Source organism: Lampetra fluviatilis, chromosome 7, assembly GCF_964198595.1.
Source record: "Lampetra fluviatilis chromosome 7, kcLamFluv1.1, whole genome shotgun sequence".
NCBI classification, from domain to species: Eukaryota; Metazoa; Chordata; class Hyperoartia; order Petromyzontiformes; family Petromyzontidae; genus Lampetra; species Lampetra fluviatilis.
Genome location: NC_136281.1, coordinates 16,281,583 through 16,307,287, shown reverse-complemented (window position 1 = coordinate 16,307,287; position 25,705 = coordinate 16,281,583). Strand labels below are relative to the sequence as shown.

At 44.4% G+C, this 25,705-nt stretch overlaps 2 protein-coding genes across 5 annotated transcripts in view; both read left to right on the top strand.

The window, feature by feature from the left end:
• Positions 1-19,152, top strand: part of ARID4A (AT-rich interaction domain 4A) — a 35,650-nt gene extending 16,498 nt beyond the window's left edge. Inside the window, exons 11-24 of one of the 4 annotated variants that reach the window (XM_078858675.1) lie at positions 1,465-1,537; positions 1,817-1,911; positions 2,194-2,291; positions 3,062-3,314; positions 4,068-4,268; positions 5,127-5,575; positions 7,685-7,876; positions 8,595-8,679; positions 8,938-9,160; positions 9,980-13,033; positions 13,854-13,958; positions 14,593-14,784; positions 15,607-15,759; positions 16,855-19,152. In XM_078858675.1, coding sequence (XP_078714801.1) covers positions 1,465-1,537; positions 1,817-1,911; positions 2,194-2,291; positions 3,062-3,314; positions 4,068-4,268; positions 5,127-5,575; positions 7,685-7,876; positions 8,595-8,679; positions 8,938-9,160; positions 9,980-13,033; positions 13,854-13,958; positions 14,593-14,784; positions 15,607-15,759; positions 16,855-16,952 — 5,271 coding nt within the window. In that variant the 3' untranslated portion in view covers positions 16,953-19,152. Of the gene's footprint in view, positions 1-1,464; positions 1,538-1,816; positions 1,912-2,193; positions 2,292-3,061; positions 3,315-4,064; positions 4,269-5,126; positions 5,576-7,684; positions 7,877-8,594; positions 8,680-8,937; positions 9,161-9,979; positions 13,034-13,853; positions 13,959-14,592; positions 14,785-15,606; positions 15,760-16,854 lie in introns of all 4 variants that reach the window. The other 3 variants (XM_078858674.1, XM_078858676.1, XM_078858673.1) reach the window with 3 other exon arrangements.
• Positions 19,153-21,800: 2,648 nt separating this feature from the next.
• Positions 21,801-25,696, top strand: LOC144933645 (mitochondrial import receptor subunit TOM20 homolog). The gene is made up of 5 exons (XM_078858677.1): positions 21,801-21,975; positions 23,137-23,180; positions 24,613-24,694; positions 25,134-25,276; positions 25,388-25,696. The coding sequence occupies exons 1-5, from the start codon at positions 21,852-21,854 to the stop codon at positions 25,439-25,441; spliced, it is 447 nt and encodes a 148-aa protein (XP_078714803.1). The 5' UTR covers positions 21,801-21,851; the 3' UTR covers positions 25,442-25,696.
• The last annotated feature ends 9 nt before the right edge of the window (positions 25,697-25,705 follow it).

Below are 25,705 nucleotides of genomic sequence, written 5' to 3'. Positions count from 1 at the left end.
TCCTAGGTATTTGTTTTGGCAATCTCAACCTTAATGTCATCTTAATTTGTTTTGTCTTTTTGTACAATTTCTATTTTTGATATCGGTGTCATGCAAAATTATATGAAGTATCCATTCAGAATTCACATTCCCACACCCCTTTTGAGTCAAAGAACTGTCTTCAGAAGGATATATTATAGACTGCTTCCGAAATGCCTTCAAGTTATCTTACTTAATCTATGGGCACACTTTTACACACCCTCCTGCAGATAAATATTTGTTGCATGCCTTGTACGACGGTGAACAGATTTGTTTCATTGTCGGGCCTGGCCTTTTAATCAAATTAAGCGCAAAACTAAATTTAATGTGATTTGTTTGAGCCGTCGTTGGTGACTGTTTAGACCATCATCCCAATGCACTTAAGAACCTGTTTTAATCACAGATGACAACTCAGATTTGATACCAGGATCTTATCAGTGCTGACTTAGTGCTCTGACCCCTGAGTTACCTGGCCAGCTCTTGTGACACATTGCATTTCAGGGACATTTAAATTATTGATTTTATTCCCAGGCTTCTGCCTAATTATAATTCATGGTTTTAATTTATAGCGAGTTTGACATTGTCAGACTGGTTACCAAGAATTGCTGAAAAGCTTATACCTTATTCTGTCAGGCCCAAAAGTAAGGATCTGTTTTAACAATAAGACACTCAAGCATTCTATATATCTGTATCCACAATGATGATTGTTAGCACTAACCCAGAGGTCAAGAAAGCATGTTTTTTTTAGTTTTATGTCATTATAAAAGTACTTTTAAGGCTAATGACATAATTTAAATAGCAGTTGAATGTAGAGTTGGTAAATTAGGTATTTAGAAAATTCTTTATTGTAGGAACTACTTTTGAAAAGGCACATTGATTCCATTTAGCAAAGACATTGATTGGGTGGGGGGGGTGGAAACTGTTGATTTGTTTTGTATAAATGTAATATTTTTAGTCTAACATGGTGTTTTTGTATTGAAATTTTAAACGTTAATTGCATTTTTCACATAACACTACACGGAAAATTTTAAAGGGAATGCAAAGTACTGATTAAACTGTACGGCAGTTGAATATATACATGTTTTTAATTATCAATGGCTTGCCGCCTCCCAAGAACAATTCCTAGAGCGAATGTCTGTTAATGCTTGAGTCACCTCCCTGCGGAGTGAGACGGATGGTGAGCGCATGACTGCTGTGATCCGTAACTATGGGCAAATGCCAAGATAAGGTGTCGCATTTCTCAGTTGATTAACATAATAGAAACACTGCGCGTGGAAAATACACACCATGGTGCCGTTCAAAAAAAGCAAGTTCCTTATTACGGAAAGATTTTCCGTCGACGCATATAGGGTCAAATTTTGGAATAAGTTTCGGCACGCCAAAAGCGTTGTGGTATGGAGCAGGAATGTAAAATGTGCAAGCCATTTTATATGTTTTACTTTGTAGCCTGAAGAGGAGCCAAACCCTGAGGAAAAGGAGAACTTTCTGCAGCAGCTCTACAAATTCATGGATGACCGAGGTAATGCCCCGTTTTTGTTGTAAGGTCTTGAAAAATTAACCATTAGACTCGGCGTGGATAATTTATTTCCCTGTTTTTCCACAACATCATTTTTTTGTTTCAAATAAACGTTTTAAAATTAACATTAAAAGTAATGTTTTGAAAGTTTAGCTTCAGCTATTACAAAACATTGCAAGGGATGATTTTTATTTTTTTGTTGGATCTGTACATAAGTGAGCCATTTTTACACGGTCTTCCTTCAATAGGTTCACAGAGGCTGTTTTGTTTTATTTTCTGCAGGAACACCAATAAACAAAACCCCATTTTTGGGTTACCGGGTCCTGAATCTCTTCAAGCTTTATCGGCTGGTCCAGGAGCGGGACGGCTACATTTGTGTAAGAATAGTGCACATGCAAACATGTATCCCTTCCTCCATGCACAATTGTATTCCTTGCAGCATTCAATCCTTCAGGTTACAACTATTGATGGAATAAATTATCGACCATTTAACATTTTTTGCATTCATGTTATACTTTTCCACTACTGTTGTGTCATTGTATATTGCTGTTTGCCGTGATTTTTTTAAATTTATTTTTAAAGGAACAACATTCCTGTTGACATGACTGATTAAGAAAATGCATATCTCTCCAATGGTCTGTGCACACCTTGGCTTGCAGATTGATAGTGGCGCAGTATGGAAACTCATTTACAAAGAGCTCGGACTCCCGATTCTCAACTCTGCAGCGTCCTACAACGTGAAGACTGCATATGGAAGGTGTGACTTTGCAGATACTTGAAGTGATGAATAATTTTACTTCAAATCAAACTAATTACTTTTGAAGTGTCTTATCAGAACTCTGATATGACTTACTATATCAATCAGCCTTTCAAGTTTTGATTCAGTTACAGGCGATTACTTGGCCCAGCGGTTGCCCTTTCCCCGCTTTTTACAGAGGTTCATGGTTTCAATCCAGCGACCATCCTCATCTTGTCGCTAACCATCAACATACGTGCCATCTGCTTCAGAGTGGACGTTAAAGATCCCCGACCTAATTCGCAAGAGTAGGCCATTGTGTGCCGGGGTCATGCATTAATTTTCCAAATTTCAAAGTTACCCAGAAGTTACAATTTCTACTATACTGCAAAAACTTTGAGACCCTCTTGAAAAAAGGTCACGAGACTCAGGCTTTCCTGTGTAAACAAGCATTATAAATATTTGTTATCGATATCTATGAAAAAATACTGTAATATTATGTTTATTAGGAAAATTATTGGATTTTAACTTGAAATATAGTTGACATTACAGCTAGCTTTGGCTGACGTAGTTTGCATGGAATTATCTTCGAAAGATTGCTTACACATTTCTATTTAAAATACATGTGAATGTTTAATTCTAAGTTATTAAGGTTTTTTTTGTATTGATTATTGCTTGTTTTTTTTGTACAATGTCCAGTTATTTAAAATGTAAGTATTATAATTATAAGTTATAAAATACAGGGTCCCCACACATCTGGTTTCATTGTTATCAATATCCACATTGCGCAGATATCTGCATGGATTTGAGGAATACTGCAAGTCTGCTGGAATCAGATTCAACTTATCGCTGACCTCCGAGCCTAAGGCAGAAGAACCGAAACAACAGCAACAGAAGCCACACCAGCCTAAGCAGCCACAGAAGCAGCAGCAGAAGCAGCAACAGAAGCAGCAGCAGCAACAACAAAAACAGGAGGCGCAAGCAGAGGAAAGACTGGACACCAGCAAAGAACCGCTGCAAAAAGATGCAACCCCCATAGTGAAGGTAAGATGACAAGTCTTGTTTTGACAGACCTCATTGTCTGCCACAAATGCACATACAGTCATACCTCGGTATACGACCGCTTTGGAACTACGTCGAATTTGGTATACGTTGTGTTTGGACGAGAGAAAAAATGTCTTGGGATACGACGTCTTGCTTGGGATACGAAGCGCTTGCTAGAACTTGTATGGGTAGGGATGAGTCACCGCGTACTTGCGTCTACCCCGTTCACGACTGAAACAAAGCGCCGCTCCTCAGTCTGCCTGTACAGTAGATCTCGTTCAGTGCACAACCCTTGCTATAACTCTCGGTGAATTTTCACGTGTTTTTTGTCATTTTAACGTGAATTTTTTGCAAATTCATTCAACTCCTCTCAGCAAGGTAAAGTGATGTTAAATTTTATTTTGATTTCAATTGATTTTTATTTATTTATGCATTTATTTTAATTTATGTATGCATTTTAGTAATAAGTAGTGTCTAAATTATTTTATACAACCCCATTAAAGTATAAAATGCCATATAAAATATCATTTCTTATACTCTGGAACGGATTATTTTCTTTCCCTTTATTTCTTATGGGAAAAATTATTTTGGTATACGTCATTTTCGGTATAAGTCCTACCTTCTGGAACAAATTAACGACGTATACCGAGGTACCATTGTGTTTGTGAAGAGAAGCGCAGTATTCTTTGATAGTGAAGCTGGAGGCTTATCTGTCTCTGCATTTGCCTGCCAATTTATCTTTGTTCCAAGAAGTCAGACAAGCAGCCCGCCGAGGAGAAAGAAAGGCCGCCGTCACCTGTCAAGTCGGTCAAGGCGGTCAAGGCGGTCAAGGTGGTCAAGGCGGTCAAGTCTGTGGAGCCTGGGGAAAACAGCACCGCGGCCAAAAGCACAAAAGAAGATGCGTCATCCAGCTCTGAGAGTGAAAAAGAAGATGAGGTGGCCAAGCCTCAGAGAGTGAGCATATGCTAGGACGTTTACAAATGTGCCTTTTAACAATAATGATGTGTTTGTATTGTCATTTTCAGATGTGTATATATATATTGTCTGTCCTTTGTGTTTTTATTTTTAAATCATCTTGCTTAATCGATTAAAAATGTTACATTATGCCTACAGTAGAACCTATGTGTGTCCGAAATACAGTGTCTGGGGTGAAGAGGGCACAGCTTTCACGAGAGCAAAGGCTGTTGTTATATTTGTAAAAAAAAACAACTTTTTTTTGCTAAGCGAGGTTACGAAATGGCATAAATGGTAAGCGCATCCAGCTTGGTGTTGTCTGGTAGATGACATTTTAACCGGGCGGATGCTGTACACTGGAAGAACAGACTTGCGGGTCATTGTTACAAGCGCGTCCATTTTGCAGACGTGTGTGCACTGCTGAGATCCGCGTGACTGCCGCGCTGGGAGGCAGCTCGACTCGCTGGTCACACGGCCAACAGCCACGCTGCGGGTTTCAACCCAGACACGTGGATAGTGTGGATTCACACGTACGCGGTACTCGGATGTGCAGGGTTCTACTGTGCTTGCTGTTGCCGCGTGGGTGATTGTTTTTTGTCCATACATTAAGAAATAGGTTTCAAATATTGAAGGGATCTTCTGTTCATCGAAAGCCATGGCAAATGCCTCTGGGCAAAGCATTATACTGTATATCGGACATTATTTAATCTGAATTTGAAACACCAGAACATTGGTGGAATTGGCTCTTGAATTTATATTTGTAAGCAAAACCCTTCAGTCTAAATTTTCACTTGAAGCTTTTGAAGTATTTCGATGGCCTTCAATTGAACGTTGTTCCTGCCAAACTTTGTTTACCAGGGTCGTCGGAGGGTCATGCGAGACATCCCTCCTCGTAAAAGCATCACGCCCCGGGAGTCGAAGAAAGAGGGTAAACCGGAGAAGGATGAGAGTGTCCGGGAAGACAACAGCCAAGAGCAAGACAAGGACAGCTGTCCAACCCCTTCTACCGCTGCTGTCTCCACTGTGCCCCCTGCCGCACCGGCCGCTGCTCCGATTGAGAACGCGGAGGGTGCCAAGGGGGAGAGCGACAAGCCGGTGAGGCTGGTGGAACCTTGCGCAGCCACGGCGGGTGACCCGGCCGGAGATGAGTCCCAGGTGAAGGAGGAGGAGTGCAATTCAAGCATCGCCGATAGCCAGGGCGATTGCTGGAAATACCAGGAGGAGTCGGCGGACCTTGGTGCGGGGTCAAGCGATGTGACTTCTCCCAAGCAGGAGCTCAAGGACAAAGCAGACGGGGACATTTCTGAGTAAGTGCTGGATTATTATTTCAAGTCCATTATTTTCAATTGAAATAGTGTGAGTAGAGCCCAAAATTCTTGGAACAAGGGGCTTTAGGGAAAAAAAAGTTGCACCATCCTAATAGAATTAGAAGAATTTACATACATTACTCATGTGACAGAGAAATATGGGCATTAACGTGAGTGGTTACTGTATTTGTTGGTTTTGTTGCCATTTGTCCACTTATAGCCTATTGATAATTTTCAACTTAGATGTGGAAAATTAAATTAAAATGGTTAAACAAGTGTTTCTTTTAAACCTTTTTGAATGAACCCACTGTTTTTAGAATTTTCACACCATTTCACATTACAGTAGAACCCCTATGGGAACCTCATTTGCCAGTAAAAAAATATGATAATTGGTTCTTTACCCTTCTATCTGGCAACAAAACTGACACCTTTTTACAAGGAGTCATGTTTGCATAGACCGCAATACCTGCAGTCATAATACAAACAAATAACATAACTCTGATAATGTGCACTGTCCTTAAAGTTGATTGATCCACACCCGAGACAGCTTTCCTTAGTCCTAGTCTCATATGGGTTGGACCAGATGACGCCAAAAGGCGCCTTTTGGCGTCTTTTTTGGCGTCTTTTGGCGTCATCTGGTCCAACCCATATGAGACTAGGACTAAGGAAAGCTGTCTCGGGTGTGGATCAATCAACTTTAAGGACAGTGCACATTATCAGAGTTATGTTCTTTTGTTTGTATTATGACTGCAGGTATTGCGGTCTATGCAAACATGACTCCTTGTAAAAAGGTGTCAGTTTTGTTGCCAGATAGAAGGGTAAAGAACCAATTATCGTAGAACCCCTGTTAACAATGGTAATTGGTTCCACGAAACAGGTTGTTAAGCGATTTTGTCATTAACGAGTTTAGGAAATACATTTTAAGGGCTTAATTAGTTCCGACAGCATCGAAAGTTACCCTTTTTCATCCAGAGACTGTTCTTTATAATATTTAAACAATGGATATGAATACATAAAGATACTAACAATGTTATAAAGACATAATTTTAAAAGACGCATGCTTAATCAATGCATTAATTAATTTTTACTGTACAGGTCATTGTTAACAGAAGGAATGGTCGGTATACGAACACATTGGGCTCTATGGTGGTCCGTCGTTAAGCGATTAGTCGTTAAAGGGGATGGTCGTTAAGAGGGGTTCTACTGTATTACATATATAGTGGGTTCATTTGAGACACACCCGGGGTAACTAAATACGTACAACGTGTTAACTATATTGTGGTAATCACCACGGGGTAACTATATAACTGGGTCAGGTCAGTTAACACACTGCCTGACCCACGATGCCGAGCGTGAAGATCGGAGACCGAAGAGACGTAGCACGGCGGGTTCCATTCCAGAAGACAGCCATGATCGGCTTTCGGGACCTCCCTTTTATGCCCCTGAGCGTGGCCTGGCCTGGCTCCGCCCTTGACCACGCCCCCTTATGGCTCCTACCAGAAGGTTCTGGCCCATACACGTGTCCCTCTCGCCACCTTTGGCCTACATTCTTACCCTGTCCTGGTCACGTGCCCTCTTGGGTTCAACCAGACTGTCACGTCCTCAACTACCCTCTCTCTGACAGTCACCAGAACCATGCCCCCTTAGGGCCCCCTTCCATGTCATAACATACTCTGGTGTCAGGGAGGCTCTAACACCCGAAGTTCCACTCTTCTATCAGTAGCTGGCACTAAACGTCGTAGTGACCCCAATATACATCACTACACATAGGTAAATTAAATATGAGAGTTTATCTTGTCATCATTATTTATTATTATCCCTGGTGTTCCCACTCATGTAAACCACACCACTTTTGAGAACCTAATTTAAAACTCCAAATTATCGCCTTCTAAATGAACAAATAAAAGCTTAGTGAAACAATGTGACGTGTTCTTTTGTTACAATAACTCTAAATTAACTTCTGTTGAAACCACTCTGAATTTGGACAACTGTGGGTGGTTAAGGCATGCTTCACAGGTTTCAGTGTTGAAGGAATAGGAGAAAGGAGATTCTTATTGCCGGTGCCTCTCGCCAAACCGCTGCCGCTTCCACCATCGCATTTTGGTTCAGCAGCACGATGAACGAGGGAGAGGAGGGCGTGGAGGAGCTGCTCGGATACCCACTGGGCACCAAGGTGCGCGTCAAATACGGCAGAGGCAAGAGCCTCAAGATCTACGAGGCGATCATCAAGGACGTGGACACGGAGGGCGAAGAGGACACTGACGTCATCTACCTGGTGCACTACTACGGCTGGAACGTCAGGTCTGGTCCCCAGCCTCCACAGAGACGTGTTATTCTCACTGCACACATGCTTATTTATTCCCTTTGACGTGTGTATTTTAAAGGTGAAGAAATCATAACGGTAATGCAGGTTTTTGGGTTAGATCGCGTAGATATAAATGTGTCGTTAAATCCGCCATCACCTGACACATATTTACGTGATCTCACCGAAAAACCTCTTATGGACAATATTGGTCACGAAAGCCTACCTGTCAAACAAATCATAACGGCTAATGCTACTGATGCCACCACACCTCTTCATTGATTCCTTCTGCGAAAGGTTGCAAAGTTGGCACTCATTCTTCAAGATTACTGGCTGTCCAGTAATGGCTGATTATATATGTTAGCCATTTATTTTCAGAGTTTCTCGCAACTTCTCATTCTCTCAATCCATGTTTTGGCGTAATAAAATACATGAACCTTGGTTGGTTGACCACATGAGAATTTTTCAACTGTGTCTTATGACAAGATGGAATGGTCGTCTGTCTTCTAACACTAACTGAAATTGCGACAGTTTGGTTAAGATAGGTTAGAGCCCAGGTGAAAGTGAGTGATCCAACCCTCCAGTATCATACACCCACAGACATTCTTTATCGACACAAACACGATTCAATGGATTACCCCCAAAAAAAATCAATCGCAATGACTATTTTGAGACTGTAGAACTCGTTTAAGAGATGTCTTTCCCCACCTCCTGTAGGTATGACGAATGGGTGAAGGAGGATCGAATCATAAGACCGGTGGACAAAAACATACCTAAAATCAAGCACAGGAGAAAAACTAAGGTATTTTTTGGTTTTTATTAATACATAACTGTACTTTTATTGCTTGATATTTGAAGGTGCTCTTCTTGGCTAATTTGAGTTTGTTTTATTAATGTGCTCCAATGCAGCATCACCAAAATTTTGTTTTAAGTTGGTTCATTTTACAGAGTGGTGCTGTTAACCAAATAGTAATTAAGAAAAACATTAGAAAAAATACATAGTAATTTTAAAATAATCAGAAATGTGCAATGAAGTCTCTGTTAAAATTCTGTAAACCAGAACAAAGCAGACCGGGACAAGGCGGAGGCCTTGAGGAAAGAGGAGAAAAGACAGGAGCCTGGTGTGGGCCGTGGGAGGCGTGGGCCGGTTTCCGGGAAGTCCCCACCCGGCTGCATCACCCCTCCTCTACGCGGAGGCCACCGTGGTGGGCACACCGGAACGGGGCGCGGCAGCCACCGCACCACGCGCAGCGGTGTGTCTCCGCTCACCAATGGGCACGAGGGTACGTGGCAAACGCCTTGGCCGCCTGCGTGAGCACACCACCTCACTTCCACACTCTTCCTCTGCTGCTGTAATGTGGAAGTCGCGCAAGGCCTTCGATTATGTGGATGTCAACACAGATTTAACATTTGTGTGCGCGAGAATTTTTTCCAGGCCATATGCATTTTGTAATGGGGTAAATGTTCAATTTCTTCGAGCTTGGTCATCTGGTCCAGGAGAGGGGCGGCGGCTACATTACTATCAGGGTAGTACACATTCAAATGTATGGATTTGAATGAGAGCTCTGTGGCTGGACATGGACTGAGATGTTCACATGGGATATAAAATAGAGGAAGGAGGAGAAGAGGCAGGAGCCGGGCGTTAGCCTTGGGAGGTGTGGGCCTTAGTGACGGTATTGAGATTTACATCAAATAGCTGAATTCTTATAAATATAGTATACAGAATTTTAATACCAACAAATATTTATTTTTCAGATATGATGAATATTATGCGTTTACAGACACAGTATTCTGTGATTTTTTTTTTTTGTGTTGTGATGCCATTTTAAACATTTTTTCAGGCATGCAACGCAGACACACACGTAGAAGTTCTGGTGTTGGGGACTTTGACAAGAAGTCTGATGGTTAGTCACTCATGCATTTAACTCTGTAAAGGTGAAAAACCACTAGTTACTGGGGTTTTATCTTTCTGGTAAGGTGAGCCTCACAAGATACGTTGTGTCCAACTTGATTCACGATTTAAGCTGTGGTGTGATTTACTTAATTGGTGGTATTTGCTATGGTGAATGTTGAACTAGCGGAGGATATTTTTCTCATTGCAGCTTCCAACAACTTCTCAAGTGATAGCGAAATGGACGATGAGAGTTCTTCAAACAGCTCTGAGCGGCAGGAGATGGACGACGGTTTTGCAACAAGTCCCGACGCCACGATAGAAAAGGAGTCCGACGAGGGTGCCGAGGAGAGCGATGTGCTGGTGTTGCTTGTTACGTCGCCGTCACAGGAGGAGCACGTGGTGGACAAGGATGAGACAAAGCCAGCGAAGTCGGCAGTGCCACAAGACGCAGAGGAATTGGGAGCTGTGGCACAACAGAGCAGCCCGAGGCAGCAGCAACAGAATGACAAACTGCAGAAACAGCAGCAGCAGGACCTGAAGCAGAAACAGCAACAACTGCAACAGAAGCAGCATGAGCAGCAGCAGGAGGAGCAGCAGAAACAAGAGCAGGAACGCAAACAGGAGCTGCAGAAGCAGGAGATGCAGAAACAACTGGAGCAGGAGCAGAAACAGCAGCAGCAACTGAAGCAGGAGCAAGAGCAGAAACAGCAGCAGCAACTGAAGCAGGAGCAGGAGCAGAAACAGCAGCAGCAACTGAAGCAGGAGCAGGAGCAGAAACAGCAGCAGCAATTGAAGCAGAAGCAGGAGCAGAAACAGCAGCAGCAACTGAAGCAGGAACAGGAGCAGAAACAGCAGCAACTGAAGCAGGAACAGGAGCAGAAACAGCAGCAACTGGAGCAGGAACAGGAGCAGAAACAGCAGCAACTGGAGCAGGAGCAGAAGCAGGAGCAGGAGAAGAAACAGCAGCAACTGAAGCAGGAGCAGGAGCAGAAACAGCAGCAACTGAAGCAAGAGCAGAAGCAACAGGAGCAGAAACAGCAACTATTGAAGCAAGAGCAGAAGCAGCAAGAACAGAAGCAGCAAGAACAGAAACAGCAGGAACAGAAGCAGCTGGAACAGAAACAGCAACTGAAGCAAGAACAGAAGCAGCAGGAACAGAAACAGCAAGAACAGAAGCAGCAGGAACAGAAACAGCAACTATTGAAGCAAGAGCAGAAGCAGCAAGAACAGAAGCAGCAGGAACAGAAGCAGCTGGAACAGAAGCAACAGGAACAGAAGCAGCAGGATCAGAAGCAGCAGGAACTGAAGCAGGCACAGAAGCAGCAGCAGCAAATAAAGCACGAGCAGAAGCAGCAGGAGCAGAAACAGCAGCAGCAACTGAAGCAGGAACAGAAACAGCAACAGCAGCTACTAAAGCAGGAGCAGAAACAGCAGCAGCAACAATTGAAGCAGGAGCAGAAACAGCAGCAACAACTGAAGCAGGAGCAGAAACAGCAGCAGCAGCAACTGAAACAGGAGCAGAAACATCAGCAGCAGCAACTAAAGCAGGAGCAGAAACAGCAGCAGCAACAATTGAAACAGGAGCAGAAACAGCAGCAGCAGCTGAAGCAAGAGCAGGAGCACAAACAGCAGCCGAAGGCACATCAACTACCGCTACAGCAACAACAAAAGCAAGAAATTGTCACGGGTGAACTTCAGCTCTCTCCAGCGAAAGAACCTGAGAAAGCAGCTGTCACTGGGCCAAAGTCAAGGGTCAGGAAGGAGCGCACTAAGCCGGATTCCGTCATGGAGGTGCTGGAGCCAGCACTGCCAGTCCTCGTCGTGTCGAGCGAGGAGGCGTCTGACTCAGGGGAAGAACGGAGGGTAAGCACGGAGACCGATGGGGAGGGCTGCCTGTTGGCTGTTCCCAGTCGGGAGACTCCTGCCTCTGAGGAGCGATCCTCGTTTCAGTTGGCGCTGAAGAAGCCGGAGGAGCCAGAGGAAGTTTCGGAGCCCGGTGTTCAAAAGCCACAAAAAATGGTGACAAAACGGCGCAGCCCTCGCAGGTCGAGCACGTCCAGCAGTCAAGACAAGAAAGTGAAACTGGAAAAGGAGCATGAGGAGCCCGCTGAGCCCATGCAGGTGCAGGAAACGAAGGATGTTACAAGTCCAGAGCCTACCTCAAAGGGCATTGAGGTAGTTTCAGCACCTTGTGCGAGAAGGGAATTGGTCTCCGAAAGGCTTGTAGACAAATCTTCTCTAACTACAGTGGAGCTACCTGACACCGCCATAAGGCCGGCACGGACAAAGGAAGAGGAGGAGAGGGAGCAGGATAATCTTGTCTCGCAAACGTTGATGGAGATATCCATGTCGGAAGCACCTCGGCAGGAAGTAGCAATAGACCGGTCTGACGCACGGAGCGGTTTAGAGAGGCCTTTTAGTAGCCCCTTGGCAACACCGCTGCAGAGTTCCGCCTCGGCGTTTAGAGAGTCCATGCCTGCTGTTTCGGCCTCCCCGCCGGTTTCCTCATCCCCCGGCACTCCATTCCTCACTCCGCTCAGCACCCAGTTTAGTACCCCCTTCAGCACGCCTCTTACCTCTCCACCAAGCACATCTCTTGGCACTGCCCGCAGCATGCACCCTGGCACACTCACCAGCACACCGCGTGGTACCACGCACAGTGCCCCACGCGGCACTCTATTCGGCCCCCGTTCCGGGACTCCACTCGGCTCGCTACTTGGCAGCCCGCGTGGTCCTCCCCGCGCCTCCCCACGAAGCCTAGCGCGTAGTGTCGCTGTGAGTCCGTCCCTGAGCCCTCGTCTACCAGGCCCTATGGCTCCTTGCCTACCCTCATCCGTCGCCCCAATTTTCACTCCTCCCATGGTCCCGTCGCTCGTTTCTTCAATTCACTCCCCTATGACTGCCCCACTGGGTCCCAGGATGGGTCCTCGCTTTGCCTCGCCAACGTCCTCGCCTCCGTCTACTTCCTTCTCGTCGGCCACAGCACCCTCTCCCGCTTTGGCTCCTCCGTCGACACCTTTGGCCCCTCTGCCACCACCGCCGCTGCCACCTGCGGCTATTCCTGCCGCCCCCGCGAGGACATCGTCGGACGAGAGCCGGAGCTCGCCAAGCGGGAGCGGGACAGCGGCACATGTGGGCAGCCTTGCAGCATCACAGGGCACGCCCTCTGAAGGCAATGCCTCGCCCACCTCCTTCGATGAAAGCGTCAGCAATGGAGGCGGTGGCGGAGGCGGGTCCAGTTCTGCGGATCATAAGGACCGAGGTACGCATCACTGTACAGTAGAGAACCCCTCTTAACGACCACCCAATGTTAACGACGGGCCACCCTAGAGCCCAATGTGTTCACGTACTGACCATTCCCCTGTTAATGACGGGCTGTTGTAGGTACAGTGAATATGAATGAATGCATTTAATAACCATGTTTCTTTTAATATTATGGGGTTCATAATGTTAGTATCTTTATATATTAATATCTATTGTTTAAATATTCCAAAGTACTTTTTTTGGGTGAAAATGGTAACTTTCCATGCTATCTGAACGAATAAAGCCTTTACCATGTATTTTTTATCCTGTCGTTGAGAGGGGTTCTACTGTAATTGCTTTTGTCTTGCGGTACTTGTCACCGCTTCTGCACAAGCTGCTAGAACCCGCACTTGTTTATTTGTTATTAATTATTATTGTGACCTGCAGGATCACTGGTTAAAAACCCAGCGTAGAGCTATGGACTTCTAAAGCAAGTTTATACATTATTGTTGCACTTGTATACCAAGGAATGCTTAACGCCATATCAAGGCACTATTTCAGGAGGGTCCTGTCAAGTTTTCACGCTAAAAGATATCTTGCTCTGTGTAATCCCAAATTAGTAATTTGCGGATAATTTTGCAACATTGGGATGTTTGGCCAATACCAATTATATTGCTTTTTTTAGCTATGGGAGTAAATTGGAGAACCCAAATAAAACCAATGCAGAACAGGGGCGAAACTTACAAACTCCAAAATATAGGCTTTACATTCTTCAAGGATAGGCTATTTAATTGTTTATTCGAACGTCATTGTTTCGTTGTATTTTTTGGTTGTACCAGGCTTGAAGAGATTACATGCCACACCCAGCGGAGGAACCACCAAAAAGCACAAGAGGAACCATAAACGTGCCAGTGCTAGCCACAAGAAGGACAAGCATGAAGCAGGTGAAGTAGTTTTCATGACTTAGCTGTGAACTGTCAAATATAAACATCCTGCCTGTGTACTAGACTGTGTACACACGTGCCAGATTCACGTTTTTTTTACTAAGTGTTATTTTTTGTTTAATTTCAAAGAATTCTTGCTGAAGTCTCCGTTACCAACAATGTTGAATATCATCAATGCTGCTAGTTTCAAGGTCGCTGGTGTCACCGTCGCTGGCGCCGCCAGAGATGGTCCCTCACGGCCACGCCGGTCATCACCCTCCTCCCCCCCTCCTCTCCCCCTCCTCCCCGATACGCGAAGCACAATAACCACTTTGTTGATGCAAGCGCGTGCCGCTGGTGCTGCTGGTACCGGTGGTGGTGCCGGTGGTGGTGCCGGCAAACTCCCAGGTGGCCTGGTCTAGCAGTGAGCGTCGTCTGAGCCCGTAGCCGAGACGCCTTGCAGACACGCTGCTGCTGCTTTGCTTTCTCTTGGCACGAGCCACCAATGTCAAGATAATACAATTTTCCAACAGGCATCTCTGGAGTCGCCCATACCACATTTTGAAGCATGTGAAAGTTCATATGAAGTACCGTCTGTAAAGTTTAGCTACAGGGTTATCAGAATTTTAAGCGATTATGAATGTGTGTGGAACAGGTCACAGCAGTGACAGTGAGGACCTCCCAGCACTGAGCACTGGCAAGGTCTCATCACAGGCCGGCCACCATGGCACGCGGTCTCCCCGTGGCACCAAGTCTCCTGCGCACAGCTGCCCGCCCACCAGGGCCCACGGAGAGAGTCGCGTGGCCTGTAGCCCCCCTCGGGCCGGCAGGTGGACCCTACTGCCCGGTAAGCACCGTCTGTTGTTAGGGCACTGCTTGGGAAGATTTCAGTTGAATTGTGGACACTGCTATATTGGCTACATGCGTACCTTGAATCATATTGGATAAAAGACGAAGGAAATTCAAACCGTAGGAGTGGGGCATTATGGGAGGATAGGAGCACAAGGGCCGTGAACTTCGACAACAACCACCCCCATCACTAGCACATGGTGTAAGGGGTGGCAGAGAGAGAAATAATGTTTGTCGAGACAGATTGAGAGAGACGAGACAGAGCAAGGTATAAAGGGATTTGTCTATTTCTCGTAAATTGTGTCCCAATTTATTTCACGATACTTCACATTTGCCGGTGTGATTTGAAGGGGGAACATATTTTCTAGCCTCTTGTGATGGAGACCCCTGCCCACTATAGCTACTTAGGTACTAAAGTTCCTCATGATTCTTTTCGACATCAAGACAGTGCTCCATTAAAGAAGTATTCTTGTCTAGTACATTACAGGTTGAATTTTTTTTATTTACTGTAAAAATTAATGACGCACACAAAAGAGTAATGTTTTTATAAGACACCAATAGTATTACAAGTTATCTGACGCAAGAATTGTATGCAGCAGGCTTACCAAAGTTATATGAAATCACCTGTTATTATTTAAACATTCCACATTTTATAAATGTACATGGTTAACTGTGTGAGATTGGGAGTTCCCACATACAATTTCCTTAAACCAGCATTCTAAATTGTAACAATGCCGTGCAAAGCATGTGCTTTGTAATCCGTATAAAGTACTGGAATTTGAAACTGGTGCGTGCTTCCTCCGCGCTCCCCCGGGTACTGCTGGTGGAGACTTGTCGAGCCTTGCGCCTCCGGAGCGGATCGTGGTGCTGCAGGACAAGCTGCAGGAGATCCGCCGCTGCTACATGTCCCTTAAATCCGAAGTGGCCACCATCGACCGCCGCCGCAAGAAAAACAAGAGGAAGGAGCGTGAGGGTGAGTCTTAATCTCTTTTCCCCCACTGCAACCAAGCAGCGCCGTGACCCGTAAGGTAGCCCGGCGCGGCTCACAAGCCTGTTTTTCCACTGCAGGAATCCCGAGACGTGCCACTGACATCGCATAGTGAATGAGTCGAGTTGCGCGTGTAGATGTCTCAGTAATGCTGTGTTCTCACGGTACACACTCGGCGACCGATGTCACATACAACGAATCAGGCCGTGCTTGGCTTCGAGCCAGATTCAGATGTCTTCTGAGTCCCACGTATCACCATTTGGTTTTGGCTCAACACAGCAAATAGCCAGTGGAAAACCACTCGTATGACGCAGCCTAGCGCTGGCTCGGCTTCGATGTTGTTGGTGTACAAGGGGTGGGAGTGACTTCTGCGCCATCCCCCGCGCACTTCGCTTTCTGGGTTGCAGTCAGTGGCACGCTTGTGGAACCATTGCACCCCCCCCCCTCCACTGCTCACTGAAGGACCTTAGCCTACGGCAGTACTGTATTTGCACAGGCTTCGTACAATGCTGCATCTGTAAGTGGCAGCAAGTGATTACGACTCTTGGTGTTTAATGTCCAGATTATTATATTAACCTGTATATCATCAATTATAACAATCCCTTTTCTGAAATACAGTTTTAGTTTTTCAAATGAAACTTTACATGTAACATACAGACTGGAATAAAATCATAAGATATTTACTTAATTTACATTTAAATTAAAACTCAATTCACAGCCACATGCATTCAGCCTTTTTTGGAAGGTCAGTCATTTGTTAATGTGGGCATTTGAAGCTTTTGACTTTTCTTATATTATTTGATTTGGGGTTGGAAGTTGGTAAGTAGTTAATGCTAAAGTATTCCAAGTAATTCTACGGTCGAGTAAAGGATTAGTTTAGTCACCAATAGAAGGACCGTTTGATCTGTCAAATTTGAGTACAGCGAATAGGAGGCATACAGCAATAGGAAAAGGTGGCCACAGTTCTAAAAACTTTGTTTATCATACGATTTCATTTTACCACTATGTGTAATGTCACAGCCACCCAAGACATTCGATTGTATCAATTGGAGCTGCCTTGTTTGTGTTTGCATGCGACAGCCACAGCAACGACGGCGACATCCTCTGGATCAGGCTCCGAGTCGACTCTGGGCTCTGTGTCTCCAGCCCAGAACACGGTCCCGGTGGAGTGCAGGTGACCAGCCCTGCTCACCCGGCATCCTGGCAGCTGTCACGCATCCACAAGCATTCAGTCCTGTGATCCTGAAATCCTGTTAACGAGGGAAGAGAAGGTGACGAGATTGGAGAGAGGTGGAGACTGAGGGTGAGAAAGTGTCGGGGAACAAAACCACCGCTTCCTCTGCCAAACAGCGAGAGTGGATGCAGACCTCGAAACCAGCACATGCTCACACGAGCCAAACACTGCACAAAGTGCCCCTTCTGGTATAAGACTCGTTCAGAAATTTTAGGGATTTCATTTTTTCACTTTTTTGGTTTCTTTTTACTGCTGTTACTATTGAAAGTAGTTCTAAATCTCCGGCTGATCTTGTTGCACAATGGTGCTCTTTTTGAGACTACATTTCTTTATTCTGTGACAGTTCTGCAAATTGTGCATTTTCATACATTGGTGATGCTCGCATTTAAATTGATACATTTGGCAGTAATAGAGCGAGCCCATTTTGCTTTATTACCATTTCCTTTGCACGAACTTTGTCAGAGAAATGTGTTCATATATCTAGATGAAGCTGTTGGTTTCTGGTTTGGAAGGAGTTTTCTGAGCCTGCTGCATCACTCGTGCGCTGTGTTTACTTTAACCTCTCTCGGTTTCACGTGAACCTTAGGATTTCAGCATTTCTAACAAGAAACGTATTGTAAATGTCTAGGATGAAAGCTAAACTTTGTTGTGGAATTTTGGCAGCTTGTTCATAAGGGTGTCTTCACCAGGGTGCAAATGCACCGGCAACCTTATCATGGGCCAGTTTTGTAAGGAGCTTCTAGTATTGCACTTAATCGAACTCTATTCCGTTTTTTGTTGATATATTTAGTAGATAGGGTGAGCTTCCTTTACAATGAATGTTAGGTGGGAGATGTATTGACCAGCAGCCACTGTTGTTCTGTGGCACAAGAGAAACAGTTCACTGCTAAGTGCTAATACATCCCACTGGGGACATTTTCATATTGCAATATGGTGTTTTAAAGCTTTTTAAAGCAGAAAGAATCTGTCTGAAAAGGTTGGAATGTACTGCATCGACGCTTCACGCTCGTCTTTTGCATTATGGCTAGCAAAATGCACTAGCTTAGCAGTTAGTACAGTACACTGTTTCTCTTTAATTACATTTTATATGAAAACAAAAGTTTTGTTTTTTATTTTTACAAAAAAATAAAATTAAAATAAAATTGAAAATTGTTTGACAAAGACGCTATTTAAGAGGTTTATAAGAGTTTCTAAACCTGAGACGTTTCTTATGTAGAGACGTGTGTTGCTGGATGATTTGAGTATATTTATTCAGATAAGATGGGCGAATAAGAGTTTTGTATTTTTTATCTATTTTAAAATTATTGCAAAGTGATGAAAATGTTTTTTTTCTGTTCTCAGAGCAGTCCTCTTTCGTCCCATAGTTTTTTTTTCTCCTGAACAGGCGTCTCGTCGTAAGCCGCTAATCTGTTTAATCCAAGCTGCCCCGTTCCCCTTAGTCCTCCAGGCCACTGCCTTCTTCCTGTTCCCGAGTTGCTTATTCTTTGCTTAACTTATTTCAGATTCAATTCACTGCCAAATGACCTGCTTATAATTTGGTTCACAGTCTGCCCTAACCTGTGTTTTCGGACTTAAGGATCAATTTAACAAAAACATTTTCTTGGCTCATATTTGACATTTGTGCGCTTGTTTAATAAAGATTTTGTTTAATAAAGCTATGTCAAAATAGTGCTGCCCAGTAGTTAATCGCTGTAGTTGTACCCAGTTTGTGTTGTGTGAATTTGTATTTGTTTTTTCTCTGTATATTGAGCTGGCTTTTTGGCATTGTCAATTAATGAACATCAAACCCATCTTGTACATTTTTATTTTTCAATCTTCAGTATTTTTTCATTGTTGTACATAGCCCAACCGTAAACTACCTGGCAGTGAAAGCTTGCAATACAAAATTCATGCCCACTTTATCTCCAGTATAGAATTCTTGCAATTATGTTTTCTTCAGTGAGCTGAGCTAAACATTTTCAGTGATAATGTTCATATAAATGTCTTGGTATTGCCTGCTTTTCACTTCCAGAATTTCAATGCTTGCTGAATCCATGTGGACTACCAAGTGTTGAATTACGTTCGGTCATTTACCTTTGCCTTTTTTCCGTGCAGTGTTGTACATTAAGAATGATATCACAACAAATATAAAGCTATCAAATGTTCTTTGTTGTGTGTTCAGTCTTCGTATCAAGTTGCAGCAGAAAATTACTGACCTCAAGTCAATGGTCAGTGGTCACCTTTCCAGTCAGTTTTACAGAAACTGATTTCAGCATAAGTCATCCAGCAGAGCTTAGCAAGGGTACATGAACATGAATATGTATTTTTTGTAATAAACAACTTACAGTAAAATTATTTATTAATGTTTATTGTAACGTGTGTTCACCATAATGCCCCAAGAAATGCTCCAAAATGTGGAGCGATTTTACACGATGAAATTATTACATTTAATTGCACGTGGAATTGAGAAATGTTTATTTTTATTCAATATGATTTAGTGGTCAACCGCTGCAATATAAATTGTTGAGATATCTAAGCAAGATTCTACCGCAATTATCACTTTTTGAAATTGAAGGTTAAACAGTGTTGTGCTGGTCATCAAGACTTTGCATATAGTTTGCTGTATAGTGATTGGATACTCAGTTAAATATTTAAATAAGTGTTATCTGGAAACGTTTAACAAAAGTGCCCCAAAACGAAGGCTATCTGCCAAAAAAAATATCCCAAATTACCAAACCACAGCTTTGGCTGCTGTTGAAAAAAAAATCTCAAATCACATGCTTATGAAAGGATTTGTCTTTAAATAAACTCGAAAGAGCCGGCGTCGCATAACAGTCGGATAATCTCATTGCCATGTTCAGACTTGGATGTCAAAAGAGCAAATTGAAGTTACTGTACCACGAGTTCAGACCACGCTCAAGGCAGATTATTGTGATGTGCCTCCGTAGTGAAATAAAAAAAAACAGCGCGTAGTTTTATAATAACTGATATAAGTGGTTACAACTTGAAAGCTACTCCACTTGCAAACGTTGGTGAAGTGTTTTTGAGGTTGTCAATTTTAAAATGTATTCGAATTCCCAACCCTCTACTGCTGCTCCCCAAGCACTAGCTCTTAATTCTGTACCTTTCCGGCCAATTTTCTTGTTTCCCTGAATACCCCGTTAAATTGAGTGACAGCGGTTGGATAGGTTTGGAATAACTGATTTTTTAAATCTCGAATAGTTGCATTTAGATTAATTGAATGAGAAGCACAACATTTTTCTGTACTGTATATACATTAACATTTTCAAACAGGAAAAAAGCCCATTGAGCTAATACGTCTGCAAGTATTTTAAAGAGCATCAACCATTCTTTATCCGCTGCTGGAAAAAAAACACTCCCAAGTCTTTTTCAAGTCTCCGACTCGTGATGCAACAATCCACGTAGCACCACCCATCTACACGAGCTGATTTTATCGCTCTAGCTCCGCTTGCTGTGACTTTGATCACGCGCTTTCAGATGCGCTACTGCGGCCATCTGGAACGCTCTTCCAATATTAGGAAACCACTGGCGCGATGTACTTTTATATAATCTAAATTGGAATCTCATTTCGTTAGAACTGCATTTTGTCTTGTCCTTCCCTCGCACCTCCAATTAGCACGGTTGCTAAAGAAATTCAACATACTCTGTCGTTAGTCTCGACCATCCGCCATAATATAAATCCACGTGTTCTTTTGTCTCAATGTAATTCCGAAGGTGTGCATCTGCCGAAAGTATCGATTGTCTGGGAGTGGAAGGCACTGCTCGAGAAACCTGACTCCATTCTGTCCGCACGATAAAGACATTCTGTCCAGCGTTTTAGGAGCCGTCCATAAATGATGTCACGGGATTTTGGACGATTTTTGACCCCCCCCCCTCGTCACACGGCGTCACAAAAAGTCAGACCCCCCCTCAAATATGACGTCACAAAGCTGCCCCTCCCCAAAATAAAACATGCTTCAAATCGCTTTAAACAATTGTCATTGTAGTGCGTATTTAATGTGGCGCTGCACTCTGATGTTGTAGGAGAAAACATTTATTAAAAAGTCTATTTCATTAAGTAGAACGTGTTGTCTATATTTATTTAAAGTTGCGCATTTTGATGTGACGTCACATTTCTCCCCCACCCCCCTCGTCGCACATCGTCACAAAGGTCTGACCCCCCCTAGGTACGTGACGTCATTTATGGACGATCCCTTAGTCCATCGGCCAATTGGCTTTCCAGACCGATGTGACTGTGGATCTCGGCCTGTTGGGCCACTGATGACCGCGAACTCCGAATCATCCTCGCAGCGGCTTCTGGCCAGGTATCGAGCGCTTTCAGATGTTGCCGTCTGGAACGCTCCTCGATATGTTAGGAAGCCTCTCGGAGCTCCGCAGTTGTAAATGGTCTAGATTGAAAGTCCATCTCTTTATAACTGTTCTGTCTTTAGTTTGTTGTCCTTCCCCTGCCCCTTCCGATTAGTACCGTTGGCGACGTACAACATGCATCGTGGAAGGCCGACGCTATTGTGGATCGCATCAGGCTGGAGAAGAAAATGACAAATCTGTCTGCCGCCTGATGATGCCGGTAGTAATCACGTTCTGTTTACGTAACAAACCTTACTAAATAGCTGTGGTGGGTTTAACGTCATTTACGCGATCTAACACCCCCCTCCCCCCCAATTATGGAAGAAAATGCTTTTTGGACCACTTATTGGCAAGGGCCCTCGATCGAACCGTCCCGATACCTCCTAACACAATTAATTGGGTTCGACGCAGTTGGATCGATTCGCGGGTCACGTTGAGGCCGGCAAACGAATCGATTCCCTCTTCCCACCACTCGTCTCTCCGGCTACCCGTGGCCATGATTGCGTCTCGCACCGGGGCCATCACGGCCGGCATCTGCGGCGCCGTCTTCATAGGATACTGCGTCTACTTCGACAGAAAGCGACGCAGCGACCCCGACTTCAAAAAGAAGCTGCGAGAGAGTGAGTTTACCCCTCTCCTCCCCCCTCTGTGAGAGCCACTGCTGAGGCCTCTGCGAGGACACCAGGACTCGGATAGAAATTGTGCCGGGGGTCAGTGCCTCTCCCCCGGCAGGATCCGCTAGGCCGGGATGGGGGGCTATCTTCGGCCCTGCCCCACCACCACCATTCACCCCAATCCAGCAAGTTTATTTTTTGTATTGCTGAATGATTTGTAAGTAAGCGAGTGATTCATGTTTGCGTTTAAATGCCGAATGGTCGAAACGGTGTGCTGCTTTAGCAGACTTTTCTCGCGTTTCGTCGCCTCGGCTCGCGATGAGAGGACGCGATTCGTTCACGCGGGGGGGCCTCGTCTCGGCTTGCTAACAAGCCGGGCGCCTTCGTTAACTAACGAGGAGGAGACATCGCGCGGACGTCGAGCGCCGCTCTCCGCCGCGGAATCGCGTGAAGGGGCCGCCTGGGAAGCGTGACCTCTAAGAGCCCGACGCTCTCCCGTCGAAACCCAAGAATCTCCCTCCCACCATCATCATCATCACCACCACCACTACCACCACCACTACCACCATCACCACCACCACCACTACCATCACCATCATCACCATTACCATCACCACCACCATCATCATCATCACCACCACCATTATCATCACCACCACCATCACCACCATCATCATCAACACCATCATCATCATCACCATCATCATCGTCACCACCATCATCATCACCACCATCATCACCATCATCACCATCATCATCATTACCACCACCAACCACCCACACGTGGAACGACGTTTCGTTGTCTGTCCCCTTTCATAGCCATTGCAGTCTTTCACGTGGTGCATCGGTGAGGAGACTTGCAAATAAACCGTGTTGCGTATAATGTAACATGTTGGAGGATGCACGGCAGAAGCCGTGCGCGTTGGCGGTCGTTTGACCTACTTCACCAGTGCGTGTCGGCGAAGGTGGGGAGCCGTAGAAAAATGAGAACGGCCTCGAACTGTCCCCGAGATTCCCCGCCGCTTCTACCCCCACGTAGCTTTCATTTGTGCGGCGCGTCTTGGCATGCGACTGCATTGTTGATGCTGTGTAACTTGAAGTTGTGTATTGCTGCTGCTGCTGCTGCATTGTAAATCAAGGAGGTTGATGCGACTTTGTTGTTTACAGGGCGAAGAAAGCAGAAGCAAGCCACTTCCAGCGCACAGATAATTGTATGTCTTACACATTGTACATTAACGCAACTTAATACGTAGGTTTTCTCAGAATGTTGGTTCGTGATTGTGGTGGAGGGGTTCCTAATGCCATATACAGTATTTGGTCAGATCAATGTGACACAAAGAACAACAATGAATGAGAGCAGAAATGCAGTAATCCGCGTTAATATGGCAGGACCATACTGCTGATCCTGTAATCTGTGGCATATCGTAGAAGCCAGACCATATCAAAGACTCAAATTGTGCAAATTTGCACCATATAGGTTTATATAAAAAATATTTTTGCGTTTTCTTTACTTGATGTTCAGTCTAATATAAAAAAAAGTGTTGGATTCAACATCACGTGAGCACAGCTAGTCTGCAGAAGCAAAACGAAATGAATAAAATTAATATCACCAAATAAAAAAAATGTCTTATCTCCCACGTTGCGCCCTGTACCGCGAACTATGGAAACAGTTGTGAACCGACAATTATCCATACATGGCAGGGATTCACTGGTTATTGGATTGTGAATTATTGTATTTCTACGTTTAACACGTTTCTATTAAAGCAGTGCAAACATCAACTTTTTTCCAATGTTTATTTCTGCATGAAATATTAACCTATATATGTTTAATTAAAATGTCACTATTTTCACGTCAGACAACCAAACTGATTTATAATGGACATTAAATGAAAATATTCAACTAATGAACTCAAGGCCATTCGTGATACTGTCCAAGACAACAGTAATTGCCTATGGCCAGTTACAGTTTGGATTTACATAGCACCTAAATGTGACTGCGTCTCAATAAGCTGTCAAAAAATGGGGGCGCATTCCTATTTTCCAGAGAGGTAATTCAGACATAGCCAAAGTTGAAAAAGGAAACTTGAGCCTGGACTTGAACAGGGGGAAGAGTCGGTTCCAGACCATGGGGGGAACTTTTTCGTTTTAAAAAAATCACCACACGTACACACACAATATGCAAAAGTACAATAGTTTTTTTTAACAATTACAATGGTCAATGACATGTTCTTCTATCGGAGCTTTGAAATCAAACAATGATACCCTCTCCTCCAGTTTTAAAATCTTTGGAATTCATTCCAGGACCAAAGGAGCATGATAGGTAAATGATTGTTTCCCCATTTTAGTCCTTGCCCTAGGAACTGTTAAAGAGAGCACTGACTGAGAACGGAGGCTGTAGGTTGATGTTTTTGTTAGCTGTGAACAAAGATATGTAGGGAGTAGGCCAAGTACTGCCTTATACACAAATATGTACCAGTGTTTAAGCCTTCTAGCATGAAGGGAAGACCACTTCATGTTATAAAATTCGCAATGGTGAATTAGTAACCTTGCGTTAGTAATGAACCTAAGTGCGCCATGGTATGAGTGAGCTCCTACACGACGTGCTGTAATGAGGCTCTGACGCTTCTCATCTCCCCCGTGCAGTTGCCGGACATTAAGGATACTGAGGCCGTGCAGAAGTTCTTCCTTCAGGAGATCCAGCTTGGCGAGGAGATGCTGTCACAGGGTATGCATGCGTGGGAGAAGGGCCAGACTGCACACACAGCCACTGCTATAAACGCAGTGTACTCTTGAGGGGCTAAATTAGGGCTGGTGTTTCCTTGGCAGCAGAGCCATTTATAGGGCCCAGGAAGTTGTTTCCCATTTTAACTGGACGGGCAACAAACTCAACACCGGCTGACCTACATTTGTCTGGCATCGAGTGCTGAACGTTTTCTTGTGGCATATTATGCTAACATTTTCTCTAAAACTTTTGGCCTGAATCAACTCGTACATGTTCCAACTTAATTTATTTTCCAAACATGTCAAAGGTGGGATTCAACCGCCAAAATTGAGGTTGAAAAGACTCTTAAAAATTCACCAAGTTTTTGTGCTCAGGTTTAGCTGTTCAGTGGCTGTGGGTCTGAAGACTATCTCATTCGGAGCATTGTGTGCCCTGTGTGCAGGCGAGTTTGAACAGGGAGTTGAGCACCTGACCAATGCGGTGGCAGTGTGCGGCCAGCCCCAGCAGCTGCTGCAGGTGCTGCAGCAGACGCTGCCGCCACCGGTCTTCCAGATGCTGCTGCAGAAGCTGCCCACCATTGGACAGGTGCCTCACTTTGACTTGCACCAGGAGCATCTGCAGCATTTCTATGGCACAATTTCCTCTCTGCAGTATACCGTGGATGTCAAGTCTGATTTTTGCCGATTTGTATTTCAGAGGATCGTTTCACGCTCCACGCTGCAGGAGGTGGAAGAAGAGGACGTGGAGTGATTGTTGTTTAGGTTCAAATTTTCACCATCTAGCTACTCCCTGATAACTCCAGTTTATACCAAACTATATTGCTGGACAGTGCTACGCTTTTTTTGCTTTTGTATTGCATTCATTAATGTGCATGAACCTAACCTTTCCAGAGCCTTTATATAATTGTCATTGTTACAAATGTGCAGACTTTCAGATGAAACTTTGACTCCAGTTTCCTTTGTTGGTGGTGGTTTAAGTAAATAAAATGTTTTATTTACAAGACAATTTGTTACA